This window comes from Lemur catta, chromosome 5, assembly GCF_020740605.2.
Source record: "Lemur catta isolate mLemCat1 chromosome 5, mLemCat1.pri, whole genome shotgun sequence".
Classification (NCBI taxonomy): domain Eukaryota; kingdom Metazoa; phylum Chordata; class Mammalia; order Primates; family Lemuridae; genus Lemur; species Lemur catta.
In genome coordinates this window covers 28,018,787-28,045,204 of record NC_059132.1, presented here as the reverse complement: position 1 = coordinate 28,045,204, position 26,418 = coordinate 28,018,787, and the positions used below count along the sequence as shown (strand labels likewise).

Here is a 26,418-nt window from a genome sequence, read left to right as displayed (position 1 = left end):
TTGGACCAGTGGCTCAATCTCTCTGAGCCTCAATTTCCTCATCTGTAACACAGGAATAATAATAGTATCTACCTCACGGGAGTAAGTGAATTAAAGAGGGGAAAGCTGGTCGAACAGCACCAGACACACAGTAAATTTTTAATAAACATGAGGCTTAACACACCAAATAACTTGGACTGAGAAAGAAACAAAGCTAGGAAGGCATAACAGAATCAACCTCTAAATGATTCCTGAGGCCAGGCACTGTATTGGTCACTACCGAAGGGATTAGCAGTGTTACAGAAAGTCAGAAATGACATACATACAAAATATTGATTAATAATGCAAGAGCAAAATAACCATCTGTGATAGGCAGAATAATGATCCCCTCCCCAAATATGTTCATGTTGTTATCCCCAGAACCTGCGAATATGCCTATGTTACATGGCAAAGGGAAATTAAGGTTACAGATGGGATTAAGCCAGCTCATCAACTGACCTTAAAATACAGGGATTATCCCAGATTATCTGAGTGGACACAATGTAATTACAAGGGTCTTTAAGTGTGGAAATTGGAGTCAGAAGAGTCAGTGCCAGGGTGATGCAATGTAAGAAAGACTCAACCACCATCATTGACCTTGAAGATGGAAGGAGCTCAATGCCACGGAATTCAGGCAGCCTCTAGACGCTGGAAAGACAAGAAAATGAATTTTCCCCTAGAACCTCCAGAAATCAACACAGCCCTGCTGGCACCTTGATTTTAGGCTGGGGAGACCTATCTCGAACGTCTGACCTCCAGAAGTCTAAGACGATAAATTCATGTTGTCTTAATCTACTAAGTTTGTGGTGATTTGTTATAGCAGCAGTAGGAAACCAATACACCATTTAAGTGTCACAGAAGAAACAAAGCAGTATTGAGTAACGAGCTCTTCCACTCATTTAGCTACAAATCGGAAGAAAGTAGTTCAATTCAGTATACACTCATTGAGCACCTGCTGTATGAGAGACAAGGTACTAGGTATTAAGTTCAATATTATATTGAACATTCACACATTTGATTAACAGTTATTAAGTGTCTATTTAGATGCCAGGTTGGCACATTTTGTAAGCAGCTGCCGAATGCCTTATATAATAACAGCTAACATTTATGAAACCGTTGCAGGTATCAGACTCTGCCACGTATGAGACATTCTCATTTAATCCTTAAAACGCTACTGTGCGGTGGGCATTCTTTGCATTGCCACTTTATCTTTGGAGAAACTAGAGCTTGGAGAGGCTAATGAGCCTGCACAAGGTCATTTGGCCAGTATGTTGGATTTGAGCCTCAGATTATGTTTTTGATCACTAATTCTCTGACTACGATGTTCTGGGAACAGAAACACACAGCGCCTGACCTCTCAGAGTTCAGACTTGGCACAGGCAGAGCGAACTGGAGCTAAGGTTGGTGGCAGAGTGGGGTTAGGAGTAGACAGGCAGGGTGGGTGCCTGGTGGAAGTGGGGGTGCCTGTGGATCCTGATGACCTGCCATTTCTCTGTCCTCCTCACCCCACTTCCAGGCTTGTCCGTCCTACAGAAAGTCCTGGACACAGCTGCCGAGAAGAACTGGCAGGTGACAGCAGTCAACATTTTGACAACCACAGAGGAGGGATACCGGATGCTCTTCCAGGACCTGGAGAAGAAAAAGGAGCGGCTGGTGGTGGTGGACTGTGAGTCGGAGCGCCTCAACGCTATCCTGGGCCAGGTGAGAAGGGCAGCAAGGGCTCGGGGTAGATGTGGGAGATGATCCAGAAACAGCGGGATGCATTTTAGGATGAGGGTTAAAAAGAGGTTTCTTGATGAGACTAGATACCTTCCATCTCACATTCTGTAATCCATAAAATTTCATTCTGGAATTTTAGGAAATAGCGCAAACAACGAAAACCTTGACATAGGGCTTCAAATGGTTCTCAGATTGGTTGACCAAAAATTTACCTTCAATGTTTCTTTTTATTATTAAGAAATGAATTACATTGCATTTTAGAGCGTGTGAAGTGCTATCACATCAGGAACGTAGGTTGCAGTGCCAGATTCCTGGGTTCAGCTCTGGGCTCGGTCACTCACTGATCAGCGTTTGGCATCTCACCCCTTTGGCCCGCTGACCTGTTTTAAGTCCAGGGAAGCTGCAGCCACCCCTGTTTCTACTGTTTCCTTGAACACGCTCTTGTCTCTGAGAAACTGATTGATTGGACTTTCTATTATATGAACAGGCATTGTAACCACAACAGTTTTCAGCCAGGGGTCTCTAAACTAAGGTTCCTCTGGTCCCAAAACTACAGCATACACCCACCACAGAATTAGCAGGCCTTGGTATAGATGTCTTGTCTTTTAAAGTACATTTATGCATTCAGATGAACTAGCAAGGAAGTAGATTTTGCAATCATTTTTAAACTTTTAAATAAATGATGGTGGTTTTAGGTACTTGACAACATGACAAAGCTTGTTAATGGCCCTCAAGACCTCTGGGAGCCCCACAGGGAATCTCAGCACCAGCTCAGCAATCACTCAGAGTCCTCAGCAACAGAGCAGGGGGAGAATGTCAAAGTCGTGGCTTTTTAAGGCATTAACTGTTCCACTTTATAAAGTGTGGATTTGGCTTTTACTCTAGGACAGAGAAACCAGCAAAAATTGTTTCCATTACTACGGAAGTTCTCTGGGCTAAAGTCAGGGGTTTGGGCTCTAATTTTTAAGTGAGGCAGCCTAGGTTAAAGGTCAAGAGCAGAGATAGAACCAGACTGGCCTGGGTTCAAATCCCAGCTCTGGTATTTACTGGCTTTGTGACCTTGGGCCACGTTTTTCATTTTTCTGCATCTTAAGTTCTTGATCTGTAAAATGGGCATCATCCTCATCATCATCATAGTCATCGTTAGAGGGCTTTAGTGAGGGTTAAAAGAATCAATACACATAAAGCACTTGGAACAGAGCCTGACCCACAGGGAGTGATACATGCAAGCATTTGCCTGTTTTTGCTGTTCATAGTGCCTACTAGTACTGGCTTCCTGAGTCACTTCCCTCTTTGGGCATAAGTAAATCCATCTATAGAATAGGAATGAAGGCCTCCAGTCTATAAAACTGATAAAAAGATGAGATGAGATAGGAGATGGAGAAAATGCTACATGATAATGAAGTATTCTTAATAGACTGATGATCTGTCCTATGTTGTTCTGTGGTGCAGACAACAGCCATCAGTTGTATGTTTTGTGGTATACCAGACACTAGGCCAATCCCTCTCCATGCATAATCCCATTTCATCCTCACATCAACTCTATCAAACAGCTTCTATTAATCCCCCTGTTTTACAGCCAAAGAAAAGAGGGAGTAAACTTGCCCACAGCTAGCATATGAGAAAAGCAGGAATTCAAACCCAGCACAGTCTGCCTCTAGGGCTCAACCTCTTTAAAATGCAGTGTTTCTGCCTCTGCTTCTCTGTAACTAACTCCTTTGTCGAAGGATAAACATGTGTTTTATAAGGAAGTGACTTGTTTGTATAGATATTTTAGATTATAGCATGTTAACATTTTTTAATTGTTTCATTCTTCTGAAAAACTTGGAAGGACTTCGTAGATCGCTTGATCTATTGCTTATGCTCATATTTTGCAGATGGGATGTCTGATGGTCAAATCGATCGAATGATTTGCCTTGTGCTCAGACAACTAGTTAGTGACAATGATGAGTCTACAACTTACATCTCTGACTTTTCCAGTCTGACACTCTTGTCACCATCCTGGACTTACACTCTGTAACTGGGACCTTTTCAGTCTAATACAAAATGTTCTGCCTAACCTGAGGAAGGAGACAGTGACGGCAAATTCCAAATAGGGACTTAATTGTCTGTCTCTGTCTCCAGCCTCCCAATTAGAATCTAATCTCTGTGAGGCCAGGGAGTTTTGTTTCGTTTTCTCCCCTGCTGTATCCCACAGTGCCTTCAGTAGTGCTTGGCACCTAATAAGTGTTCAATAAAATTTTTTGAGTGAATTGAAAGAATAAGGAATCAATAAGGACTCTAAGAAAGATCCTGAATGTGAGATAAATCTGAGTGTCTACAAGTAGCCATTTGGCTGGATAAGAAACTTTAAGCTGGAAGGAAGGGCATGCTGGGAGGCCCAGAGAGCCCAGGAGGGCTAAAGTTCATAGTAAGTCTTAGCAGGCGGAGTGGAGGATGCTGAGTATCTACGGGAGATGATGGCAGGGAGATAAACACACCATCCTGAATATCCTTGGAAACCATTCTGAAGAGTTTGGGATTTATTCTGTAAACAATGGGGAGTCAGTGAAGTTTTGTGAGCATGGAACAGGGTTATTAGAATATAACACTTTGTCAATAGATGACACCAAATTATATAATACTGTCATTAGGTACAGAATAAGTTAGAAGTGAGAGTACACCAGGACCTCTCGAGGCCATCCATCATCTTGCGCTGTGTTATTGTCTTCATGGTGCTTCTCACCTGCTGAAATCTTGTTCATTTATCTATTTATATATTTACCATCTGGCTCCGTACTGAAAAGTCAGCTCAGCTCACTGAGGGTGCTGGGACCTTGCCTCACGTCTTCATAGTTGTATCCCCAGCACCTGGCATAGTCTTGGCATACAGTCTATGCTCAATAAATATTTGTAACTGGATTCATTAATCACAGGAGGTTTTACAGAGGGGTTGAGATTAGGGCTCAGCCATAAAGGATGCGAATAATCAGAGACAATGGGAGAGGCCATGCAGGGACTAAGACTGTGAATAAAGGCAATGCAGTGGGAATGAGCTGTGGAGTAATGGGGCCAGGAGATGACAGACCCCCTGTGAAATTGTATATTTCATTTATAACACCTTTCTCGGTTTGCAACCCTCTGTGCATATATCTGTTTATTATGGACCTCCTCACAGTACAGTGTAACCTCTTGGAGGGCAAGCACTATGCTTGTTTCACTTTCCCTGCATTGCCAGTGTTGCTTTGTACACAGCAAGCACTTAATAAATGTTTGTGAAAGGAAGGTAGTAAAGGAGGTAAGGTAGGTCAGGGTATAGGTAGGTGAGTAGATGGGTGGGAGGGTTGGTATTGGTTTGGCCCATGTGAAATTTCTAATTTTTATCAGTTAAAAGTCATCAGTTACCAGCTGTTTCCTGTGTTTCAATCCGTATTCTCATCTTACAGGGACTATTCTCCATTGCCTGAATGCGGTGGATTTTGAAATATCGTTTATTTGCTGTTTTGTGTTTATTAGAAGCTGAATGGGTTTTTGATAAAGGTATATCATTGCTGAAAGGGCAGCAAACCGTTTGACAAGAAGATGAAAAAGTAATGAAGAATTATTAATAAAACTATCTTCCCAATAGCATTCGAGCTCCACGGTCTGGAATTTCACAATCTAACCACTTTTTCAGAACATTCATTGTATGTGCTTGCATTTAATTATTCCCCACATAAAGAAAAAAATGTGAGCCACTGCTGCACATACATCCAATTAAGGAGATGTCTGAATGTGGATTTTAATAACCTTGAAAATTTATTCAGTTACAGAAGAAGCCCAAGTACTCCTCATATGTTTTATGTCTCTTGCAACTGTGCAGGGGGAGAGGCACCAAGCAGGGTATACCAACCCCAATTTGATGATTAAAAAAAATAGGGAAATAGATCAAGTTAATTTGCAGGCTGAGCTAGGTCTAAACAAGGTCTGTAGTTTTAACTGTTTATTATTAGGTGGTGTGTCTGGCTATCCAAGCAAATGTCTGGGCAATTCTTTTCACAATTTTTTTTCCTGCCTGTGATGATTAGGGACATTCTGAATTCAGGAAGCAAGGGTATTTAGGGACCTCAGCTCTTAGTGATTAACCATAATCGGGCATCAGATGGAGAGGTTCACAAGAGTCAGGACTCTGTCCTGATACTGCCACCAGACTACTACGGGATCTGGGCAAATCATTTTCCCTCTTAGGGTCTGAACTTCCCATCTGTATAGTGAGGGATTGGACCAGATGATCCTGACTCTCCCTCCCAGCTTCCTAGTTAAGTAATTCATTAACATCTGAGTATCCAACCAGCTTAGGGAGGAAGGCACAAAATTTAGGAAAAGAATAAACAACATTTGCATATGGTTCGCACAAGGGTTTGAAGGTCAAGAACTGGTTTAGGATCTTCCATCTGCCCATCTGACCATCCATCCACCCATCCACCATCTGTCCATCCAAGCAGCAGATATTGTCATGATAGTGACAGGGGATTCCACACAAGGTAAGATTTCCACCTAGGGAAGAATCTCCATGTACGAGGAAGGCTTTATGGACGAAAGAGTGCAGTGAACAGCTGGGTCCTTGGGGTTATGATAACACCACTCTGCTCCTGGAATCAGACAAAACTGATTTCGAATTGTGCATCTGCTACTTAATAGCTGGGAAACCTTACAGAGGTTGTTTAATCACTGTATGCCTATTCCTCATTTGTATTATAAAATAAGGACATTAATGATATCACCGTCATTGGATGGTTGGGATATTGTAGTTTGAGCACTTAGGAGAAGGCAGGGCATATTGTAAGCACTCACTTAGTGTCAGTTGCAATTGTTACTGTTGTAGCTTTAACTGTTAGTATGACTGATGAGTCCCCACCCATTGTGTTTCGTAGATTATAAAGCTGGAGAAGAATGGCATCGGCTACCACTACATCCTTGCAAATCTGGTGAGTAGAGCACTGCAGGCTCTCAGCTCAGGGTCTTTCCAGGTTTGGGGCTCTAGCTTGCTTCTGTGTTCCCTGGTGGTGTGAACGGAGTGGATGGAAGGGGCTGTTCAGAGCTCCAATAGTGAGTCTTGGCAACACTAAATTCACCTTTTCCCCTCCACATCCTGCTCATCAAACCACAGCACACTGTTCGTGAGCCTCTGACCGTCCTTGGAAGAGAGCGCACTGCTGGACAGGGCTTCATCGGTCATCATAATTCCAGCTTTAATTGGCCCTGCTCCTTGGCAATAAGGACAAAATCACCACATCTTTGAATGGACACGAGATGTCTTGATCCTGCTGTTTTTGACCCTCTCTTTTGACCCCAGTGATAACTTTACTGTTCATAAATACAAGCATTTAAATCATAATTATATTAGTATTGACACATTTTTAACCAGAAACAATTTTCCAGCATGAACAATATTATGTCAATTTAGTTTTTATTCACTTTTCTACATGGCATAGATAAGCACTGTCTTTTTGAAAAAAAAAAATGTGTTTTCATTTTAATATCCTGTAGTTCATTTTATTGAGCACAATTATTTTTCATATTACAGAGACTTGATTCATCAAATCATTTTGTACATGTTAAATTTTACCTAGTAGCATGTGCCATTATTAGTTTTCTTTTGTGACCATTACTTCCATCAAGTCTATTTTTTCTGGGTCAAGTTTTGCACATCTACCTTTTTTATCATAGAGTTTAATTCTTCCAGCTGTTTATTCCAGAGCCGAATGTAATTTTATTTTGTATTTAGTCCCATTCTTAAAGGCTTTATTACAATATCATTTAAAGCATACAATTAAATGGTTTTTAGTATATTCTCAGAGTGATGAAATCATTACTGCAATCTATTTTAAAATCCTTCATCACCCCAAAAAGAAACCCCATACCAAATAGCAATCACTCCTCGTCACACTTCAAGCTCTCCTAGCCCTAGGAAACCGCTAATATCCTTTCTATCTCTACGTATTTGCCTACTTGGCGCATTTCCTATTCATGGAATCATACAATATGTGATCCCACGTGACTGTTTTTCACTTAGCAAAATGTTTTCAAGGTTCATCCATGTTGTTGCGTGTGTCAGTACTACATTCCTTTTTTTGCCAAATAATATTTCATTTTATGGATATACTACATTTGATTTATCTGTTCATCAGTTAATGGACATTTGGGTTGTTTCTACTTTTTGGCTATTATGAATAATACTGCAAAAGATTGATATTTTCTGCTTATTTCTGCTGTAAAGGTTATTAGTAAAACTAAGGCACAAGGTGCATAGATCTAAAAACATGACCAAAGCGTCCTGCTTTATCCTTAAATTCTGTCCCTCTTTCTGGCCTCATGACCAGTCTTCAACAGATCCCTGTCTTAGATTTCTTTCCTCTTCAAAACTTCCTTGCCCTAGCTGTCTCAATGTTTCAGAATTGGGACTGGAAATAAAAAGGACTTAAATCCCAGATTCTTAGTGCCGCAAGGGACTTTGGAAGTCAACTCCATCTAAATCTCATTTGCTTATAGGGAAACAACCAGCAATGGGGTGTGACTTGGCCAAGATCTCACAGGGAGTCAGCACTGGGGCTAGGCTCATATCACCAAGGGTAGCAGGCAGCATCCAATGCCTTTCCTACTGCTCCAGGGTGTCTCTCAGTGAGACCCTGTACGCTCCCTGCTGCTTGAGAATACACAGAACAAGGGTGGGGACATGCATAATTACCTCTCTGGGGCAAGGTGGAAATTACACATCGTGTCCTTAGAGCCACTAAAAGACCCCAGGTAATTGCATCACCAGCCTCCATCTGTTGCCCAGTGACCCTTCAGCCACGACATCACCAAGTCAGCCCCTTGGGTTCTGTATCCTTCTGATCTGCTTTCTTCTTCTTCTCACCTAATGAGCTCTCAAATCCTTACAACTGCCAGCTAATAGGATGCAAATTGCATATACCATCCAAATACAAAAGATTTGCATGTTCCGATAGATTAGTTGATAATTAGGCTTCAAATTACTAATTAATTCAGTTTGAAACGTAGTCGAGTATGTGGTGTGTTTTCTTCCCCCTTCAGAGGAATAATGCAATTTATAAGATGATAATTTTTACAAATTCTGCCACATAATTAGCCTGCTGCTGTAGGGAACTGACCCGCTCCTTCAGTGTTTGTGATTAGGGTATAATTATAGAGTTAGGGGCCAAGGAAGCCTGTGAAAGATTTAACAAAAGGAGGGAGCTAGACGTTTATTTTGCAGTTCTTGCCATCCCCATCTGAATGCATGAGCTTAAAAGTAGACAGCAGCATTTTTGTAGCCGATCACTTTGGAGGGATGCTTTGGGGGTTCTGATAGCCACCTTTGGAAGGCTGCTGGAAGAGAAGAAGGAAGAAAATTATAGGTCAGAGAGGAGAGCTTATGGACAGGGAGGAGAAAAAAAAAAAAAACGCTGCTTTTTGTCCAAACACCACCCTTAGCAAGCTTTGTGTTCTCAGGCAATGCTCCAGTCCTCAGTTTCCTCATCTGTCAATTGGGAATAACAATTCCTACTCTACAAGCTCATAGGGTCACTGGGGGAATCAAATATGTTGCCAAATGCCACCAGGCTCTGAAAAGTTACAAGTGTCCTGCACAGGTGGAGAATTCTTACATCAGATATTAAATCCACCCATCTGTACATGTTCATATATTGTGCGTATGTGTATATGCATATATATGCTTGTATATGTACTCATATTTTATACATATTTGATAGGATAGATATATATGTACATTTCCATAGCATTGGTGTGTTCATAACGTGATCCTGAACCATGCAAAAGTTGGGAAGCTATGTCACTTTCTCACAGTTGCACCTGAGCCCTGGAACCCACAGGAGGGCTAAGCCATCCACTCTGGCTGCCAGTGCTTCTCCGTACCCCAGCACTGACACTATTAACTCCCTGCTCTGAAACTGTGGGAAGGGCAGACGTCTGTAGCCAAAGCCCCCAGAGTTACAGTTCTCATCTTTGTGACTCACCACAAGCAAACCTTAGACCAAACAAGTATTTTTCAAAACGGGACCTGTGAAACTCTGTAATGTGTCTGCAGAGCCAGTGTGGGAAACATGGCACTAACAAGTAAATGCTTTTGCACCACTGTGATTACAAATATAAGCACCTAGACCATAGAGCAAATGACCAGATTGTCAGTATTGATAATTAGAATTTCATTGGAATAAAAGCATATCTTTTAAAAAGTCTGGGGGAACTAGAAGTTCCCTGAGAATGTATACAGCTTCCATCATACCCCAGTTTGAGAAATACTGAATTTGTTGGATGACATTGGCCAGTCTGGGTCATTTAGTGCCTTCTGGAGAAGTAATAACAATAACAGCAGAGTGACGTGGGCATAAGAATAGGAGGATCAGGCTAACCTGATGCCAAGACACTTGAGTCCCTTAAACCTCTAATAAATGACAACAACAGTGGCATCAACTACAATTTATTGAATGATTGCTACAATTCCAAACGCTATGATAAACATTTAATACATTTCAATTAAACCCTCTTAATAGCCCTCAGGGTTGATACTATCCTCAGATGAAGCAACTGAGCTTCAGAAAGGTTAAGTGAGTTTTCTAAAGTCACAGAGTATCTAAGGTATAGGAGCTGGGTTTCGCCTCCAGGATCACGGAATCCCAATCTCCACGTTCTTACTACTGTGCCGTCTGACTGCTGAGGAGGGGGAGGTGGGATGGGATGCCCAGGAAAGGGAGGGGTTGTCTTGGACAAGAGGGCTTGAATTTAAGTCTTGCCTAGGGTGGCAGTCATAGACTTGGAATTCAAACCCAGGCTCTCAAATTCATGTTGGACATCTCTTCCATTATACACTAGTGGATTTTTTTTTTTAATTGTAATTTCTAGTGTAATGGAGGCTGAAGGAGAGGTAATAGGGTCAGGTCATTCCAGGTCTTGTTGGGGTACTTGAAGACCAGGGCAATCAGCCATTTCTGCCACATGGTTGCAGATTAACTCCCATGGAACGATAGAGGTAGAAGTTTTGGTCCATGTGGCAGCTAGTGCAAGCCCCCAGCTCCGTGCTGCTGCCCCTCTGCTAGAGCAGCCCTGAGAAGAAACTGTGTTTTATTCTTCTTGCTCCCCAGTGGACAGAAATCTGTCACCTCCTTCTGTAAGGCTGAGCTCATCCACTTTCTTCAGTGTCTTTCTTCCTGTTGTCTCTGTGCCACAGAGTCACTTTAGCTTCTGTAGCCTGTGGTGAAGCAGGTGATATAGTAGTTGGGAAGGTGGATCTGGGGTCAGACAGACTTGGTTTGGAATTCTGGCTTGATACTTGTTAGCTGTGTGACATTAGTCAAATTACCGACCCTCTCTGAGCTTTTTCATTGCCTCATCTCTAAAAAAAGAAATAATGATATTATCTACCTTCTCATGGGATGTTATGAGAATTAAGTGAGATAATATATATAAAATGCTTGCAGTAATATATGGCCCCAACTAAGGATTCAATAAATGTTAGTATTAATAATTACCATCATAATCACTGTCATCATTATCTTCATTATTAGTGGAGAAGGAAGGCATTTATGTCTGGGAACAAGATACTATCTTTGAGGTCCCCTAAGCCCCTCACAGACGAAACCTCATCTACCTGTGATATGCTGCCATAGCCCCAGGTTTTTTCACTTCCCAAAGTTGAGATGAGACAACTGATTCACTATTATGTAATGTCTTCCTCCCTGTGGATCTGTAAGCTCCGGAGGACGGATTGTTCACTGTTGATTTCCCAGTGCCTGGCAAACTGAGTTGCGTCTAACAGGTGCTCTTTCACAAGTCACTGAATGAATGAACGAGTGAAATGGCTTCTCAGGAAATAATGTTTGCACCCACACACCACATGCACTTAAAGGCAAAATCCCTGTGTTTATGCTAAAAGAAGCAGAGATAGCAGGAATATGAATCCAGTTATGAATATGCAAATGAGTAGTTAGAGGCAGGCCTAAGAGGACTTCTAACCCACTTTCCATCTACAATGTCCCTTAACAGAAGCACCTCCATTTGGCTCCAGCATGAATAATACCCAGTGATGGGAAAGTCATACTTCTGTGGCAGCCCTTTATCTTTTCAAAGGGCTGTGACAGTTCCCACAATCTTGCTCGAACAGGGCACAGCCTGTGTTCCGTTCACCCTGTGCCGCCCTCTCATCCCTTCTGGCTCTGCCTGCCCTCTGATTCTTGCAAAATGTGTCTGCTGCCCTTCTACAAAGCAGCCTTTGAGCATTTGGAAACAGGTACCCTGCTTGCTCTTTGGTGTTTGCTCCTGCAGCCTGGATGCCTTCCTGTTCCCCCAGGGCCTTCTCCCAGGATGTGGTTCTCACCGCCGACCAAACAAGCATGAAACGTGGACCAAGCATGTCCATGTACCAGGCAGCGTGCTGGGCTCACATGAGAAGCATTAAGAAGCACAAGGCCTTATTTTTTGTCCTGAATGCAATGTGGCCTTGCCTACCAGCTAGGTTGGAACGTGAACGTTCTAAAAGGAATGTCAGAGAAAAACCACAGCCTGTGACAGTCATGCAAGCCCCATAGATAGTCACCTGGAATGTCAAAGCGTGGTCGTCAGAGGATAGAGAGGCCTCCACAGGCTGCAGGGTGTCTGGGAAGGCTCTTGACGCGGCATCCACATGCCAGCAGTCATGTGAAGTGTGCCCTCGCCCGGGTTTGAAGGGTCCAAGACAGTTAGAGCTGGAGCGTCCCTATGAGCTCGTCTCACCCAGCCCTCACCTTACACAGTGGGCACCCAAGGCCTCGAGAAGGGAAGTGAGGTGTTAGCGTTCACCCCAACGCTGAATAGCAGAAATGATCTAGGATTTGAAACAACCGTTTGTTCCTTCTTTTCTGTTTCTTCGAAGCCCCCCAACTGCTATCTTTCTCTTTAATTTCACAATGTATCTCTGTGCGTCTGTGTGTGTGTGTGTGTGTGTGAGAGAGAGAGAGAGAGAGGGAGGGAGGGAGGGAGGGAGAGAGAGAGGCTCTGAACCACTCCCCCTCCTCCCTGTGCCCCTCTCACAGGTCCTCCCTGCTGGCGGGGCTCTTTCCAGTTTCCTCTTCTCCCTCCCACACAGCCTCCCCTCTCTCCCTCTGCTTTCCCCTCACTCTCCCGCAACAGTCAGTCACTTTCTGATCACCGGAGCTGGCACTGCAGAGAGCCTGTGGAAGGAAAGGGGCGTGGGTGGACAGGAAGACAAATGCCAGGTGCCAGAGGATGCTCTCTTCCACGGAGATCACAGCATCCCAGCAGGCAAGGCACGTCTGTGTCACTCTTTGTGCTCAGCCCTGTCCTCTAGGACAACCTACCCTAGGGAGCCCTGCGAGTTTCTGCACCTCCAATAAAGGTGAGATCACAGTCCCATTTTATAAGTGAGGAAAACCAAGTTCAAGTTGTTGAAAGACCTCTTATTAAGGTCATGTGGCTAAAACTAGGATTCCAACTCAAACCTCCCTAGTTGTAAAGGCTCGGCTCATTCTCCATTGGGCCACACCACCCAAACTGAGGAAACATTTGCAACTCTTAGGACTGACATTATGATTGAGCAAAGCCAAGAAATAAACTCCTTTCCTCCTTAAGCTGCCTGGGTTCGAATTCTGGCTCAGCCACTTACTAGCTGTGTGTCCTTGGGCAAGTCACTTTACCTCTCTGCACTTCAGTTTCCTCATCTGTAAGTGGGAGTATTCAATGTACCTCACATGACTTAACGTACGTAAAGTCTTAGAACAGCAAGTGCAGCAGAGGTCCAGGGTCTCATCATCACTCTGCCACCGACTCATCATCATTTGTGCAAATCATTTTTTTTCCAGAAGATCTCACTTTGTTCAAGATCTGGCACAACGTTTTCAAAATAAATAAATTCATCAAAAGGACCTTTCTGGCTGTGCAATTTAGGGTTCTAGTTTTCCTGACTCTCTCTGAAGTTAGTCCAGAGATATCAAAAAGTAAAAATAAAAAAATCTACAAACCGCATTTGTTTCCTTCATCATAAGGAAGAGGCTATTCCATTAATCTCAAGCACTGGGTGTTTGTATCCTTTGATCTTGCAAACCATACATACTTTGGCTGATGTCCATGCTAAGTCAACATCCTGTGCACCATTTCAGATATGCAAGATACTGGCTGCTGTTGCTCTGCATAGCATGCAAACTCCTTGCCACCATAAAGCTTAGAAGCAGGAAGGACCTCTTAGCACCAATTTTGGCAGGTGGTTGGGGCGATGTGTAACTGGATGGTCTCAGTCCTTGTTTTCTTACCCATACCTCGTTTTAATACAGAAAAACAGATAATGTAGTGGGAGGGAAATGGAGGCCAGGGAGACATAGGGCTTTAGGCGAGTATTTACAATGTGTCTGGGCACTGTTTTAGGAGTTTGACATACAACACGGTTTATTCTCACAAAAACTCTATGAGAAAGGTACTGTGATAATTCTTACTTTGCAGCAAAGGATACTGAGGCACAGAGAAGTTGAGTAGGCTGCCCAAGGTCACACAGCTAGGAGGTGGTAGAGCTGAGATTTGAATCCAGGCTGATGTATACAGGCAGTAGCTGTGACACACCACTCTCTGTTACTCTGATTCTGAACCTCGAAGCATGCACATTTTCTGCCTAGAGTGTTCTTCCCTGCCCTCTTCACCCAGCCAAAGGTTCCTTTTCTTTCAGGCTTCATTGCTTCCACTGCGAAGCCTTCTCTAAGTTGCATGGCCAGGTTTGGCTCCACTATTTTGCTCTATAATCACTTGTGTAATATTGGCATTTCTCCCTAAACCTTAAGGGGCCTGAAAGCAAGGACCAGACCTGTGGTATTCTCTGCTCTGTCCCTGTGTCTAGCATGTGCCTGGCAATCTTAAATACTCATGAATGAATGAGTGAATGGATGAGTAAATGATTAACTAGAATATTCCTTTCTCCATTCCTAGGAAGTTTCAAATGTATCTTATGTTTGGATTTTCATTGAATTTGTCACCAAACATTCAGTGGGAACCTACTATATGTGAGGACCTGTGAATATGTAAGCTAGCATTTCATCAAAAGATAGTCTAGCTATGAGTCTTTTCCCAGCCTTCTCGGGATAGGAAGGTTGTGATCCTGTAAAGGGAAGATGCTGTTGGTTTCAAGTTCATCAGGAGTTCTAGCCACAAGGGCCCACTCCATACTAGGAAACTTTGAAAGGGTAAACTTTGGATTCACCTTTGGCTCATGCTCTGAAGTGGCCATGGCCAGATGTCACCCCTGACTGCACCCAGTTAGGGCAGAGTTAAGATGTGGGGATTCTCTGGAAGACCAGCCATTCCCAGACCAGGTAGTGCATCTCTACAGCCTTCCATCAACGGCCCAATTTCGGGGGTCCCTGACCTTCTGCCACAAAGTGCTGGCATTTCACCCTAAATCCCAGGACTGAGAGAATTGCGTTGTGAGATACTGACTGGCATTTATGATGCTTTCTCAATAGTGGACAGCTGTGTGAGGGGGTAGGTCTGTTGGTGCGTTTGCAGATATCCAAGTGTGCCTCCCGGTTTCAAACGTTATTGCATAAGTCAATTCTAATGCTTTTTTTTTTTTATTATTTCAGCTCATCATGGGGGTACAAAAGCTCAGGTTATATACATTGCCATGTCCTGCCCATCCCCCTGAGTCAGAGCCTCAAGCATGTCCATTCCCCAGACAGTGCGCCTGGCACTCACCATGTAGTCATACCTCCATCCCCTCCCCCCACCCTCCACGTCCCCGAGTCAGCACCTTCAAGCATGACCATTCCCCAGACGGTGCGCAACGCACTCATCATGTAGGCATACACCCATCCCCTCCTCCCACCCCCCGCCTCAGTCTGATATCCAGTTGGTGTCATTCCCCAATGTGCATTTAGTTGATGATCAGGGAAACCAGTTTTCTGGTGAGTACATGTGATGCTTGTTTTTCCATTCTTTGGATACTTCACTTAATATAATGGGTTCCAACTCTCTCCAGGAGAACCAAAGAGATGTCGTATCAGCGTTATTTCTTATAGCTGAGTAATACTCCACGGTATACATATACCACAATTTTCTAATCCATTCATGGATTGATGGGCATTTGGGTTGTTTGTACATCTTTGCAATTGTGAATTGTGCTGCTATAAACATTCGGGTACAGGTGTCTTTGTCATAGAATGACTTTTGTTCCTTTGGGTAGATGCCCAAAGCTTCTGCACAGCCAAAGAAACAGTCACGAAAATAAACAGACAGCCTACAGAATGGGAAAAAATTTTTTCGCATACTACACATCAGATAAAGGACTGATAACAAGAATCTATTTAGAACTCAGGAAAATCAGCAAGAAAAAAATCAAACAACCCTATCAAAAAGTGGGCAAATGACATGAATAGAAATTTTTCAAAAGAAGGTATAAGAATGGCTAACAAACACATGAAAAAATGCTCAACATCCCTAATCATCAGGGAAATGCAAATCAAAACCACAATGAGATATCACTTAATTCCAGTGAGAATGCTCTTTATCAAAAAGTCCCAAAACAACACACATTGGCGTGGATGCGGAGAGACAGGAACACTCATACACTGCTCGTGGGAATGCAAACTAGTGCAACCCCTGTGGAAAGCATTATGGAGATACCTTAAACAGATTCAAGGAGACCTACCATTCGATCTAATGCTTTTTTTTCCCCGATATTGATGGTGTTTTCCCTGATTTAAGCACAGCTACAATGTCTTATTGACTTGGTGGGAACCAGATAAACCCGCGTGTTGCCAGGGATTATATAGGGTGAGGACACCTTCAAGTGTTGGTTAGTTAAAGTGGCTAAAATAGGAAAATGGGAAGACTTTTATGCAGAGACATGGGTATTTGAGGACACAATTAAGTCCTCAGCCCAGGCGTATTCCACAAATTCACACACATCCATATTCATGTGCACACACCTGTGTGATCACAGAATTGCAGATCAAAGCTGCAAGAGCCCTTAAGAGAGAAATCAATTGGCTCAGAAGTTTCCAAACTTTTTAGTTTGAAGCTCTATTTTCAAATGGAGTCTTGGGGGAGAACCCTAGTATATAAAACAGATAAAAAGCAGAGCTGCTTTGGGGGATGAGAGAGGGTGGGAATCTAGGATCCCATATTTCTACCCTTCTTCTAACCCAACACAGTAACTTCTAAAATGCCTGGAACCAGGAACATAGCTTGAAAGGTCCCAGATCTGGCCAGTGCCCTTACTCTGCAGATCGATACACTAATGCCTGTAGAGATTATGATAATTGCCCAAGAACAAACAGCTGTCGAGGTTAAAAGACAGGACAGAACTTACGAGGTTGTCCCTAAACCTCTTTTCCTGACACTTCTTAGGTGTAACCTCATTCACAATAAACTACACAAAAAATGTCAATAAAAAAACGCCTTTGGTCTACAAAGGAAAAACTGAGGCTGAGAGGTAACAGGATTGAAGCTTATGAGAAAATCCTGAAAAGGATAAGCGAAGACTTTCTGTTCCTTCATTCCCCCACGTGGATTAAACCTGCACCTCCAGGCACTGTGTGTGGACTCTATGGGGACCAAGGTTCCTGCCCACAAGGAGTTCACAGTCTCATAGGGCAGATGGGAAGGACCGCTATAGTCTCAAAGAGAAAGCTAAGAAGGCCTATGAGAAAGATAGAAATAAAGTGCTTTGTGGTTCACATTCCAAGTGCCAGCACACATTAAGGAGCCTGAGGCAAACGTCCTGATCTCATGGAAACCTGCTAATTTCTTCTTGGTATAAAGATGCAGGCCATTCCAAGTGCTTCATGGCAGGACGGGAGATAAATGAGTCAGATGGACTGCACTAGTGCTTAGGAGGCAGGGTGTACAGTGGTTAGAAAACAAGCCCTGGAGTCTTGTTACTTGCTAGGACTATGGTTTCTGTCTCTTAGTAACTATGCTACATTGAGCAGGAGCTACTCTGAATTTAATCCTTAGTTTTCTAATTTCTCATTTGCAGATGGGAGTGATAATAGTAACTGCTCTACAGGGTTGCTATGAGAATTAAATGAGATAATACAAATAAAGCACTTAGCACAGTGTCTACTACATGGTACAGGTTTGATACATAGGAGGTCCTGTAATTGTCATTGTCATTGTTTTAGCCAAAATCTGCCTCCCATGACATCTAACCGTGCATTGACTCTGGCCTTCCTTTCAGAGCCTCAGAGAACAAATCTTCCACCTCTGCCCCATGACAGCCCTTCTGAGAGGAAAATGTACCTTTCACTTACCCTCTTAGTCTTCTCTCATTTTTTAAGCTGATCATTCCCACTTTTTTTCAAGCATTTCTAATGTCACAAGACATTTCAAACTACACTTCCCTATAACTGTCCTCTCTGTGAAGCTGTCATCCTTAAGATTTTGTCTGACGATTTGGGGAAACCTGGCATGTTCCACGTGTGCCATTCAGAATATAAAGTCCAAGTTCTTTGATTTTTCTCTAATCTTACTTCTTCTAGATCTCCGGGGGATGGGGTGGAGGGGGTGCTCTTTCCTGTGTCCCAGGAAAATAAACCTTCTTCCTCGCCCCTTTCCCTTAATGAAGTGAGATGCTCCTTCTTCCTTCTGATGGGTGCGGTGTCGGCGCAGGCAGGATGATGAGGGCTGAACAGCTTGTATGTGACCTCTTGAAAGAATCCCAGAGAAAAGGAAATCCAGCTTTGAAGATAAAGCTTTTCATCCTTCCAAAGCCGTGTTCCTGTATACCTGCCTCGTGTTCTCTCCGGCTTCTTGCCTAACCCAGTCCCTGGATTTGAAGCAGCTCTAAAAACACCTAACCTCTTGACCCAATGATAATGGTGATGGTGAATGCGACGATAATAATAATGGCTAACATTCATTAAGCACTTACTGTGTGCCAGACACAGTTTTCAGTGCTTAATTGTATTAATTCGTTTAAGCCTACGCCAATTCTGTGATGTAGGTGCTATGATAACTGCGTTTCCAAGACCAGAGAACTGAGCCTCTAAGTAACCAGTCAGCACACATAATCAGTTCTTTTGTTTCCAAATGCATGTGATAATTAATAGCCATAATGATGGCCCAGAGCCTCTTCAAGATCCTTAAAGCATTCTCCAAATCTTCACAGCAAGATGAAAGCGTGTCCAACGTAGTTATAGTGTTCAGTATCTCTTTAGGATATCATAATTATTTGAAATGCCTGTTCATTCTAATCCTTTGAAAATTATAATTGACATATGATAGATTGAGTGACTGTATTAACTAGTTTTCTTAATTGAGCACTTTCACTACCAGTCATCGTACTCAAATGTCATTTCGGCATTGTGTTGCCACACATGGTGGGTGTAGATGGGAGGAGACAGATTCTAATCCCAGCTTGTTCACTAACCATCCGTACAACCTTAAGCTGCTATTCCCCTCTCTGGACCTCAGTTTCCCTATCAGTACCATAGGAAGGGTCTGCTCCGATCTCTAAACTCTTTGCTTCTGTGTATTAATGGATCAGGAGTCAGCAAACCCTGGCCAGTGGGTCCAATTCAACCACCATGTGATTTTGTATGGCTCATGAGCTAAGAATGAATGTTTTTTTATATTTTAAAATAATTGGGAAAAAATCAAAAGAATGATAGTTCATAACATGTGAAAATTAAATGAGATTACATTTCAGTGTCCACAAATAATTTTAATTGGGATAGCTGTGCTCATTCATTTAATCTTGTCTACGTACGGCAGCTTTCACGTCACAATGGCAGAGTTGAGTCTTTGAGATAGAAACCATATGGTTTACAAAGCCTAAAACACTTACAATCTGGCCCTTTACACAAAGAATTTGCTGACCCCTGGTACAGATGTGGGGTAGATGGGCACTAATAGGCTTCAGATAAACCAGAAGCTTGGGAGACATCTAAGCAGCCTTAGGAAGTTGGTGTCAAGGAGAGAAACATAGCACAATGTTCTTTCAAGACAGCTGTATCAGAAGCCCCTGCTCTGGCAGAGGGAGACATTTATTCTGGACTATTAACTGTGTCAGCCACAGTCTGAGGTTCTTTCTCCTTCGTTGTCTGGGGCAATCTGGATACACCATCCTAAAGCTAAACTCATTTGTTTTTCCACTGAGGGGGCAGTGTAACACACTGGTGAAGAAAACAAATTTTATGGTTAGACCACAGTTTGAATCCTTGCTTGCTGTGTGATCTCGTGGGAGTTTCCAAAGGTCTCTGAACCATAACTCCTCAAAAGAAAATTAGGATGGATACTCGCTCACTCATGTATGCAGATGAGTCTCCTACTATGCACATTTACCTCTCAGAATTGTTGAAGGAATTAAGTAGAGATTATCTATGTAAAGCATTTAATAGAATGCCTGGCTCAGGATAAGAGCTTAGGAAATGTTTAAAGTAAATCTAGGGGTAACTTCTCAATTGATTATTTAATTTTTCATTTTTAAATGTCAGTAACTCAAAACTTTTAAAATGCTGTTTGGATAGTTATATAATGCATATGAAGTATATGAAGTGGCATTTTAGCCGTTGTTATCATTTTTGTTATTCTTTTGAATAATGCTTCTGAAGCTATGTCTCAGTGGAGCATTTGACAGCACCAGTGTTCTTTAATTCCAGGCCAGGAGATCATAAATTAAGCAAGGCTCTGTTAACAGACCATAACAAAGCTTCAATAAATACATCAACTCCTCTTCCCTGTCCTGCCTTTGCTAGTCCCTGCCCCACTTCCCAGTGACTAATGGATGATCTCTAACCAGCAAGGTACAACAGAATTATCTGAGGAGTTATTTTTATTTTTTAATAATATTTCAAAGGCAATGCCTTCACATGATAAAAAAGATATTACAAAAGGGTATAAAATAAAAAGCAAGCATCCGTTCTCTCCAATCCCGCACTTATTAGAAATAACGATTTAAAGCTTTTCCTGTATTTGATCATTCTGATGGTTTCCTCCACACTTCTACATAGTATATCTATATTTCTTTTTCTTGCTTTATCAGTTTTAATTTTGTGTCTGACTTTGCATTAGAAAGATGACAAATCATCTCATACTACCCCCCACGTCTTTTCCTCAATGTTTTTTAGTTGTGCTATTATTTGGAATTCTTCTGATGATTACCTTTATAATTTTAATATACTGAACCTTGATTTTTGATTCACCAGCATTAGAGCTTTGTCAAAATACAGATATTGTTTCCCCTTTAGGGCTACTAAATGATAGTCCTTAGGGATGGCTATTTTGCAAAAGCTCCCCAAGGTGCTTTTGTGTCCCTCAGGTTAAGGACCATTATCCTGAAAGCTTACAATTTATCAGCCAGTTCATTTGCATTTGAATGAAGATAGTAGGCATAGCATCCTTCTTCATCCATTCATTAGTCACACGTGGGACAGAGTGAAATGCCACAGAAGGATGGAAGAAGCAGACAAGAACATAATGACCTAGTAGCCCCAGGAATTCACTCATCACAAAGCTCCATTTTAGATGAGAAACAGTAACTCTGCAAAGAGCAGCATCTTGTGCCAGCGCTCGGGGGTCAGTGGAAGGGGTCTGGGTTTAGACCTGCATTCTCAGACTAAATAATTTGAAAAATGCTGAATAACTTGAATAAAAAGCACCCTGCATATTAATTTCATTTTTATTCAATAGCCACAGTGTATATACCAATGGACTGAGCATTTAGGGACATGTTATAAAATAGGCAAAATGGCTCAAAAAGAGTAGTGACAATCAAACATCATAGTTAAAATTTGTAATAGAATATAATTAGCAATGTAGTATCCTTGTACGATATTATTCAATTAATAGCACACATAAGGCAAATAAATAAAAATGCATTAATTACCAAATATTACCCCCCAAGGTTTTTTTTAATAAAATGGCAAAGAAAATTAGAAAATGATTTAATTAAACCTTGTTTAAGATACTGCCCAGGGGAATAGAGTGAGTGAGTTGAATTTTCCAGTTAACCGGTGGGCAAGAAGTTAACACCTTTATTTCCCTTTCTTAGTCAAGAACACATTTCTATATTGGCATAGTCCATGTGCTCGCATTATGGAGAAATCAAGTCTAGTAACTCTAAGATAGTCATTTCTTAGTGATTACAGACATTGTAGAGATGCAAGATTATCATTCTTAGCCAGCATGAAATCTTTCATGGAGGGGAAGATGTCAGCTATTAAATGAACGTACATTGACCTCCAAGTTATTTTCTAATTTTGTTTCTTATCACAGCTATGACCATGTTTTATCATTTTTTGTTCATTCTTTCTCAGGGAGAAGGGAAGTTTGTTTGGAGGATCTCATCAGTTTGATCATATGTAACCAAGGTTTGGCTCCACTAACCTCGTAGTCAGATGTTCTGGTAGTGGGGTTGAACAGCACTTACATTTGAACAAACTCTGCCATTCCTTTGGCCTTCATTATGTTTTGGATGGAAGCAGTCAGTACAAAATGCCCAGGAGCTTGCTACAGATTTTCAAGTGGCAGAATCTGACTGCAGGAGATAATTTCCATTTTATTCTCTCAGTAGTTATTTTATGAACAAGTTGTTCTCAAAGTCTCTAAAAACAATGAGAAATCTCTCAACTGTGTTCTAGCTTTTAAAATTTTATTTTATTTCAGAATATTACAGGGACACAAACAGTTACATAAATTGCTTTTGTACCATTTGAGTCAAAGCTGTAAGTGTGCCCATCACCCAGATAATGTGCATTGTACCCATTAGGTGTGAATTTACCCATCCTCCTCTCTCCCACTCCCACCTGCTTGATTTCCAATGAGTGTTATTTCATTTGTGCACGTGTTGATCAATTAGTACCAATTTAATAGTGAGTACATGTGGTGTTTCTTTTTCTATTCTTGTGATACTTCACTTAGAAGAATGGTTTCCAGTTCCATCCAGGATAATGCAAGAGGTAGTTCACCATTTTTTATAACTGAGTAATACTCCATTATATACATGTACCACATTTTGTTAATCCACTCATGTATTATTGGGCACTTGGGTTGTTTCCATATCTTTGAAATTGTGAATTGTGATGCTATGAACATTTGAGTGCAAGTGTCTTTTTTATAAAATGTCTTTTTTTGTCCTTTGGGTAAATACCCAGTAGTGGGATTGCTGTATCAAATGGTAGGTCTACTTTTAGTTCTTTGAGGTATCTCTATATTACTTTGCATAGAGGTTGTACTAGTTTGCAGTCCCACCAACAATGCGTAAGTGTTTCTATCTCTCTGCATCCACACCAGCATTTGTTGTTTGGGGATTTTTTGACAAAAGCCATTCTCACTGAAGTTAAGCGATATCTCATTGTGGTTTTGATTTGCACTTCCCTGACGATTACAGATGTTGAGCATTTTTTCATATGTTTCTTGGCCATTAGTCTATTTTCTTTTGGAAAGTTTCTATTCATGTGTTTTGCCCACTTTTTAGTGGAATTGGTTGATTTTTCCTTGCTGATTTGCTTGATTTCTTTATAGATTCTAGTTATCAGCCCTTTCTCAGATATATAGCATGCAAATGTTTTCTCCCATTCTGTAGGTTGTCAATTCACTCTAATGATAGTTTCCTTGGCTGTGCAGCTTTATAATTTGATCAGGTCCCATTCATTTATTTTTGTTGTTACTGTGATTGCTTTTGGAGTCTTCATAAATTCTTTGCCTAGGCTGATGTCTATAAGAGTTTTTCCAACATTTTCTTCTAGAATTCTTATAGTTTCATGCCTGAGGTTTAAGTCTGTTATCTACCATGAGTTGATTTTTGTGAGAGGTGAGAGGTTTGGATCCTGTTTCAGTCTTCTACATGTGGCTATCCAATTTTCCCGGCACCATTTATTGAATAAGGATTCTTTTCCCCAGTGTATGTTTTTGTCTGCTTTGTCAAAGATTAGATGGCTATATGAGGATGGTTTTGTATCTGGGTTCTCTGTTCTGACCCATGTCTATGTCTATGTCTATGTCTCTGTTCTTATGCCAGTACCATGCTGTTTTGGTTACTATGACCTTGTAGTATAGCTTGAAGTCTGGTAAATTGATGCCTCCTGATTTGTTCTTTTTGCTTAAGGTTGCTTTGGCTGTATAGATTCTTTTCTGGATCTATACAAAGCATAGAAGTGGCACAGATGATTAGCACAAAGTACTTTATACAGTGTACTAGCTTTTTACCAATGCTGGGATGGCTGTGCTCTTAGACAGTGTAATGTCTTAAAATGTATATTAGGTAGGGGAACCTAATTCTGATTTCACCTTTACTAACAGCTTGTGAAGACCATTGTGCAAATGACTTACCTCTGTGAATTCTAGAAACTGTGGCTATAGAACAAGTTAATCTCAAAGGTATTTCCAAACTGAGACTCTCTTTTCAATAAAATTCATCCAGTGGCATCTGCCTCCTGCTGGTTATATTTCTCCTGGCTAATTGGCATTCTTGCTTGAGGAAAGTCTCTGACTTTTATTTGTTTATTCAACAAATATCTATTGTGCATCTACTCTGTGCCAGGCATTGTTCTAGGTACAGGTTCTAGGACACATTGGTGACTGAGACAGAAAATGTCACTGCTCTCATGAAGCTGACATTCTCATGGGAGGGGAGAAGACAAGGAAACACATGAGTGAACAAGATAGTCTCAAATGGTGATAAATGCTCTGGAGAAGCTCTAGCAGGGCACTGAAATAGAACTGACTGGATGAGGTCTTGAGGGTGACTCTATTGGGTTCTTCCAGAAGCAATTCTTAAGACGAGGATTCAAGCATAGGTGGTTTCTGTGGGTGCCAATCCTAGAAACATCAGTAGGAAATCAGGGAAGGGAAGGCAGCCTATAAAGGTGCATCATCAAGACACACTGCAGGATACTGCAGGAGCGCAATGCCTTAGGGGATCTCTAGATGTTAGTGTAGAACGTGTTTCAGGGTTGTGCCACCCAGGGAAGAGGATTCTGGGGCATTTATCTACTGACTGCCCATCTGGTATTGGTTGAGAGCTACTTCTGGGTGCATTAACTCCCCAACATGTCTGGCTTAGCCTGCAGGTAGGTGAGGTAACAGGTGTTTGCAGTTAGTATATAAAGTAGAATACTAGTGAACAAAGGAGAGTGGAAATGAACAGGATGCTGACAGTGTCTACCACAGGGCAGGAATTGGATCTTGAGATAAGGGGGTCAGGAAAGCCCTCTCTAAAGAGACGGCATTCTGGCTGAGATCCAAACTGTGCTAAGGAGCCAGCCAGGGAAATCACATTATCAGGCAGAAGGAATATCCAGGACAAAGGCTTTGAGTGCAACTAAGCTTGGTTTGTTTAAAAAATAAATACAATAAGGAATCACAGAACTTTAGAGATACAGGTTGGGGAGGGGTGTCTCTGACCCATGAAGTCCATCCTTTCACGTGAGAAAACTGGACAAAGGCAATGAGAAACTCGGAGATGCGGGCAGTGCCGGAGGATCCAGGGACAGAGCTGGGACCAGTGCTCAGGTCTCTGGGCTGCCAGTCAGAGCTTCCCCATCCCCCATCGTGCTTCCATTTTCCTATCTCACTCGCTAGGATTTGACAGTTTCCCCAAGCCGTGGAACTGAAAGGGAAGTGACTTTATGATCCCTGCCCAAATACCTGCAGCAGACCCTCAGTTATACCTAAAAAAAAAAAAAAAAAAAGCTTCACATTTACATAAGGCTCTATGTGACCCAGCCTTGGGTGGCCGCTGTGACCTCACTTCCCACCCTCTCTCCTCTCACTGGCTGTGCTGCAGTGACACCAGCCTCCTTACTGTTTCTTGAACACGCCAAGCATCCTCCCACCTCTGGGCCTTTGCTCAGAATGCTCTTCCCCAAATATCCCCACAGCTCAGTCACAAGGCTTCGCTTCCCTCAGATCCCTGTGCCAACACCACCTCCTCAGGGAGGCCCATCCCGCTCATCCCTTTCCAAGCATGACGCTGTCCCCACCCCCATCCATTTATTCCACTTTGTCTTTCATCATGGGGCTCACTGCTGCCACTGAGTATACTATGCTAGATTACACCATACTATGCTGCATACTTACTTGTTTATTTTTTTATTGTCTGCCTTCCCCATTAGAATGTAAGCTCCGTGAGAGAAGGAACCTGTTTCATTCACTCTTAGAATGGTGCACTATAGCTTCTCAAAATTATCTGTTAAATAATTAATGAGTGAGTGCACGAGTGAGCAATGGAATGAACAGATTGCATTCGTTCTGGTCCTCTCTCTGCCGCTAACTCACTGCATGAATGACTTTGTGCAAGTCAGTTCTCCCGCTCTGTCTCAGTTTCTTTATCTGGAAAATAGACATTTAAGTTTTACCTTATAAAGCAACAAAGTGAAATGAGGCCACAGATAAGAAAGTACCATATATTATTGAATATTTTATACAAATATAAGATTTCCTTCTCACGTTAAAGGCTTCCTGAGTTTGAGTGAACTTCACCAAATGGGGGGGAAAGTTTCATTCCAATAAAGATTGTTTCATGGATGTTAGAACCGTTCGGGTCTCCTCATAGATAAAGATCTAGTCTGTTACATGGGTAAGGGATGAAGACCCAGGTCAGAATCCAGCCTCTTCCACAGACTTGCTGGGGACCTTGGGGAAGTCATAGGAACTTACCCTAATGAACTTGAGATTCCTCTTCTCTCCAAAAGATGGAGGGTGGGAGGGCATTCTCCCATATATCTG

At 42.1% G+C, this 26,418-nt stretch overlaps 1 protein-coding gene across 4 annotated transcripts in view; it reads left to right on the top strand.

The window, feature by feature from the left end:
• GRIA1 (glutamate ionotropic receptor AMPA type subunit 1) overlaps positions 1 to 26,418 on the top strand; it is a 299,116-nt gene that overhangs the window by 149,210 nt on the left and 123,488 nt on the right. For all 4 annotated transcript variants that reach the window (XM_045551319.1, XM_045551318.1, XM_045551317.1 and 1 more), the window contains 2 exons: positions 1,535 to 1,719; positions 6,630 to 6,683. In XM_045551319.1, the coding sequence (XP_045407275.1) occupies positions 1,535 to 1,719; positions 6,630 to 6,683 (239 nt within the window). The remainder of the gene's footprint in view (positions 1 to 1,534; positions 1,720 to 6,629; positions 6,684 to 26,418) is intronic.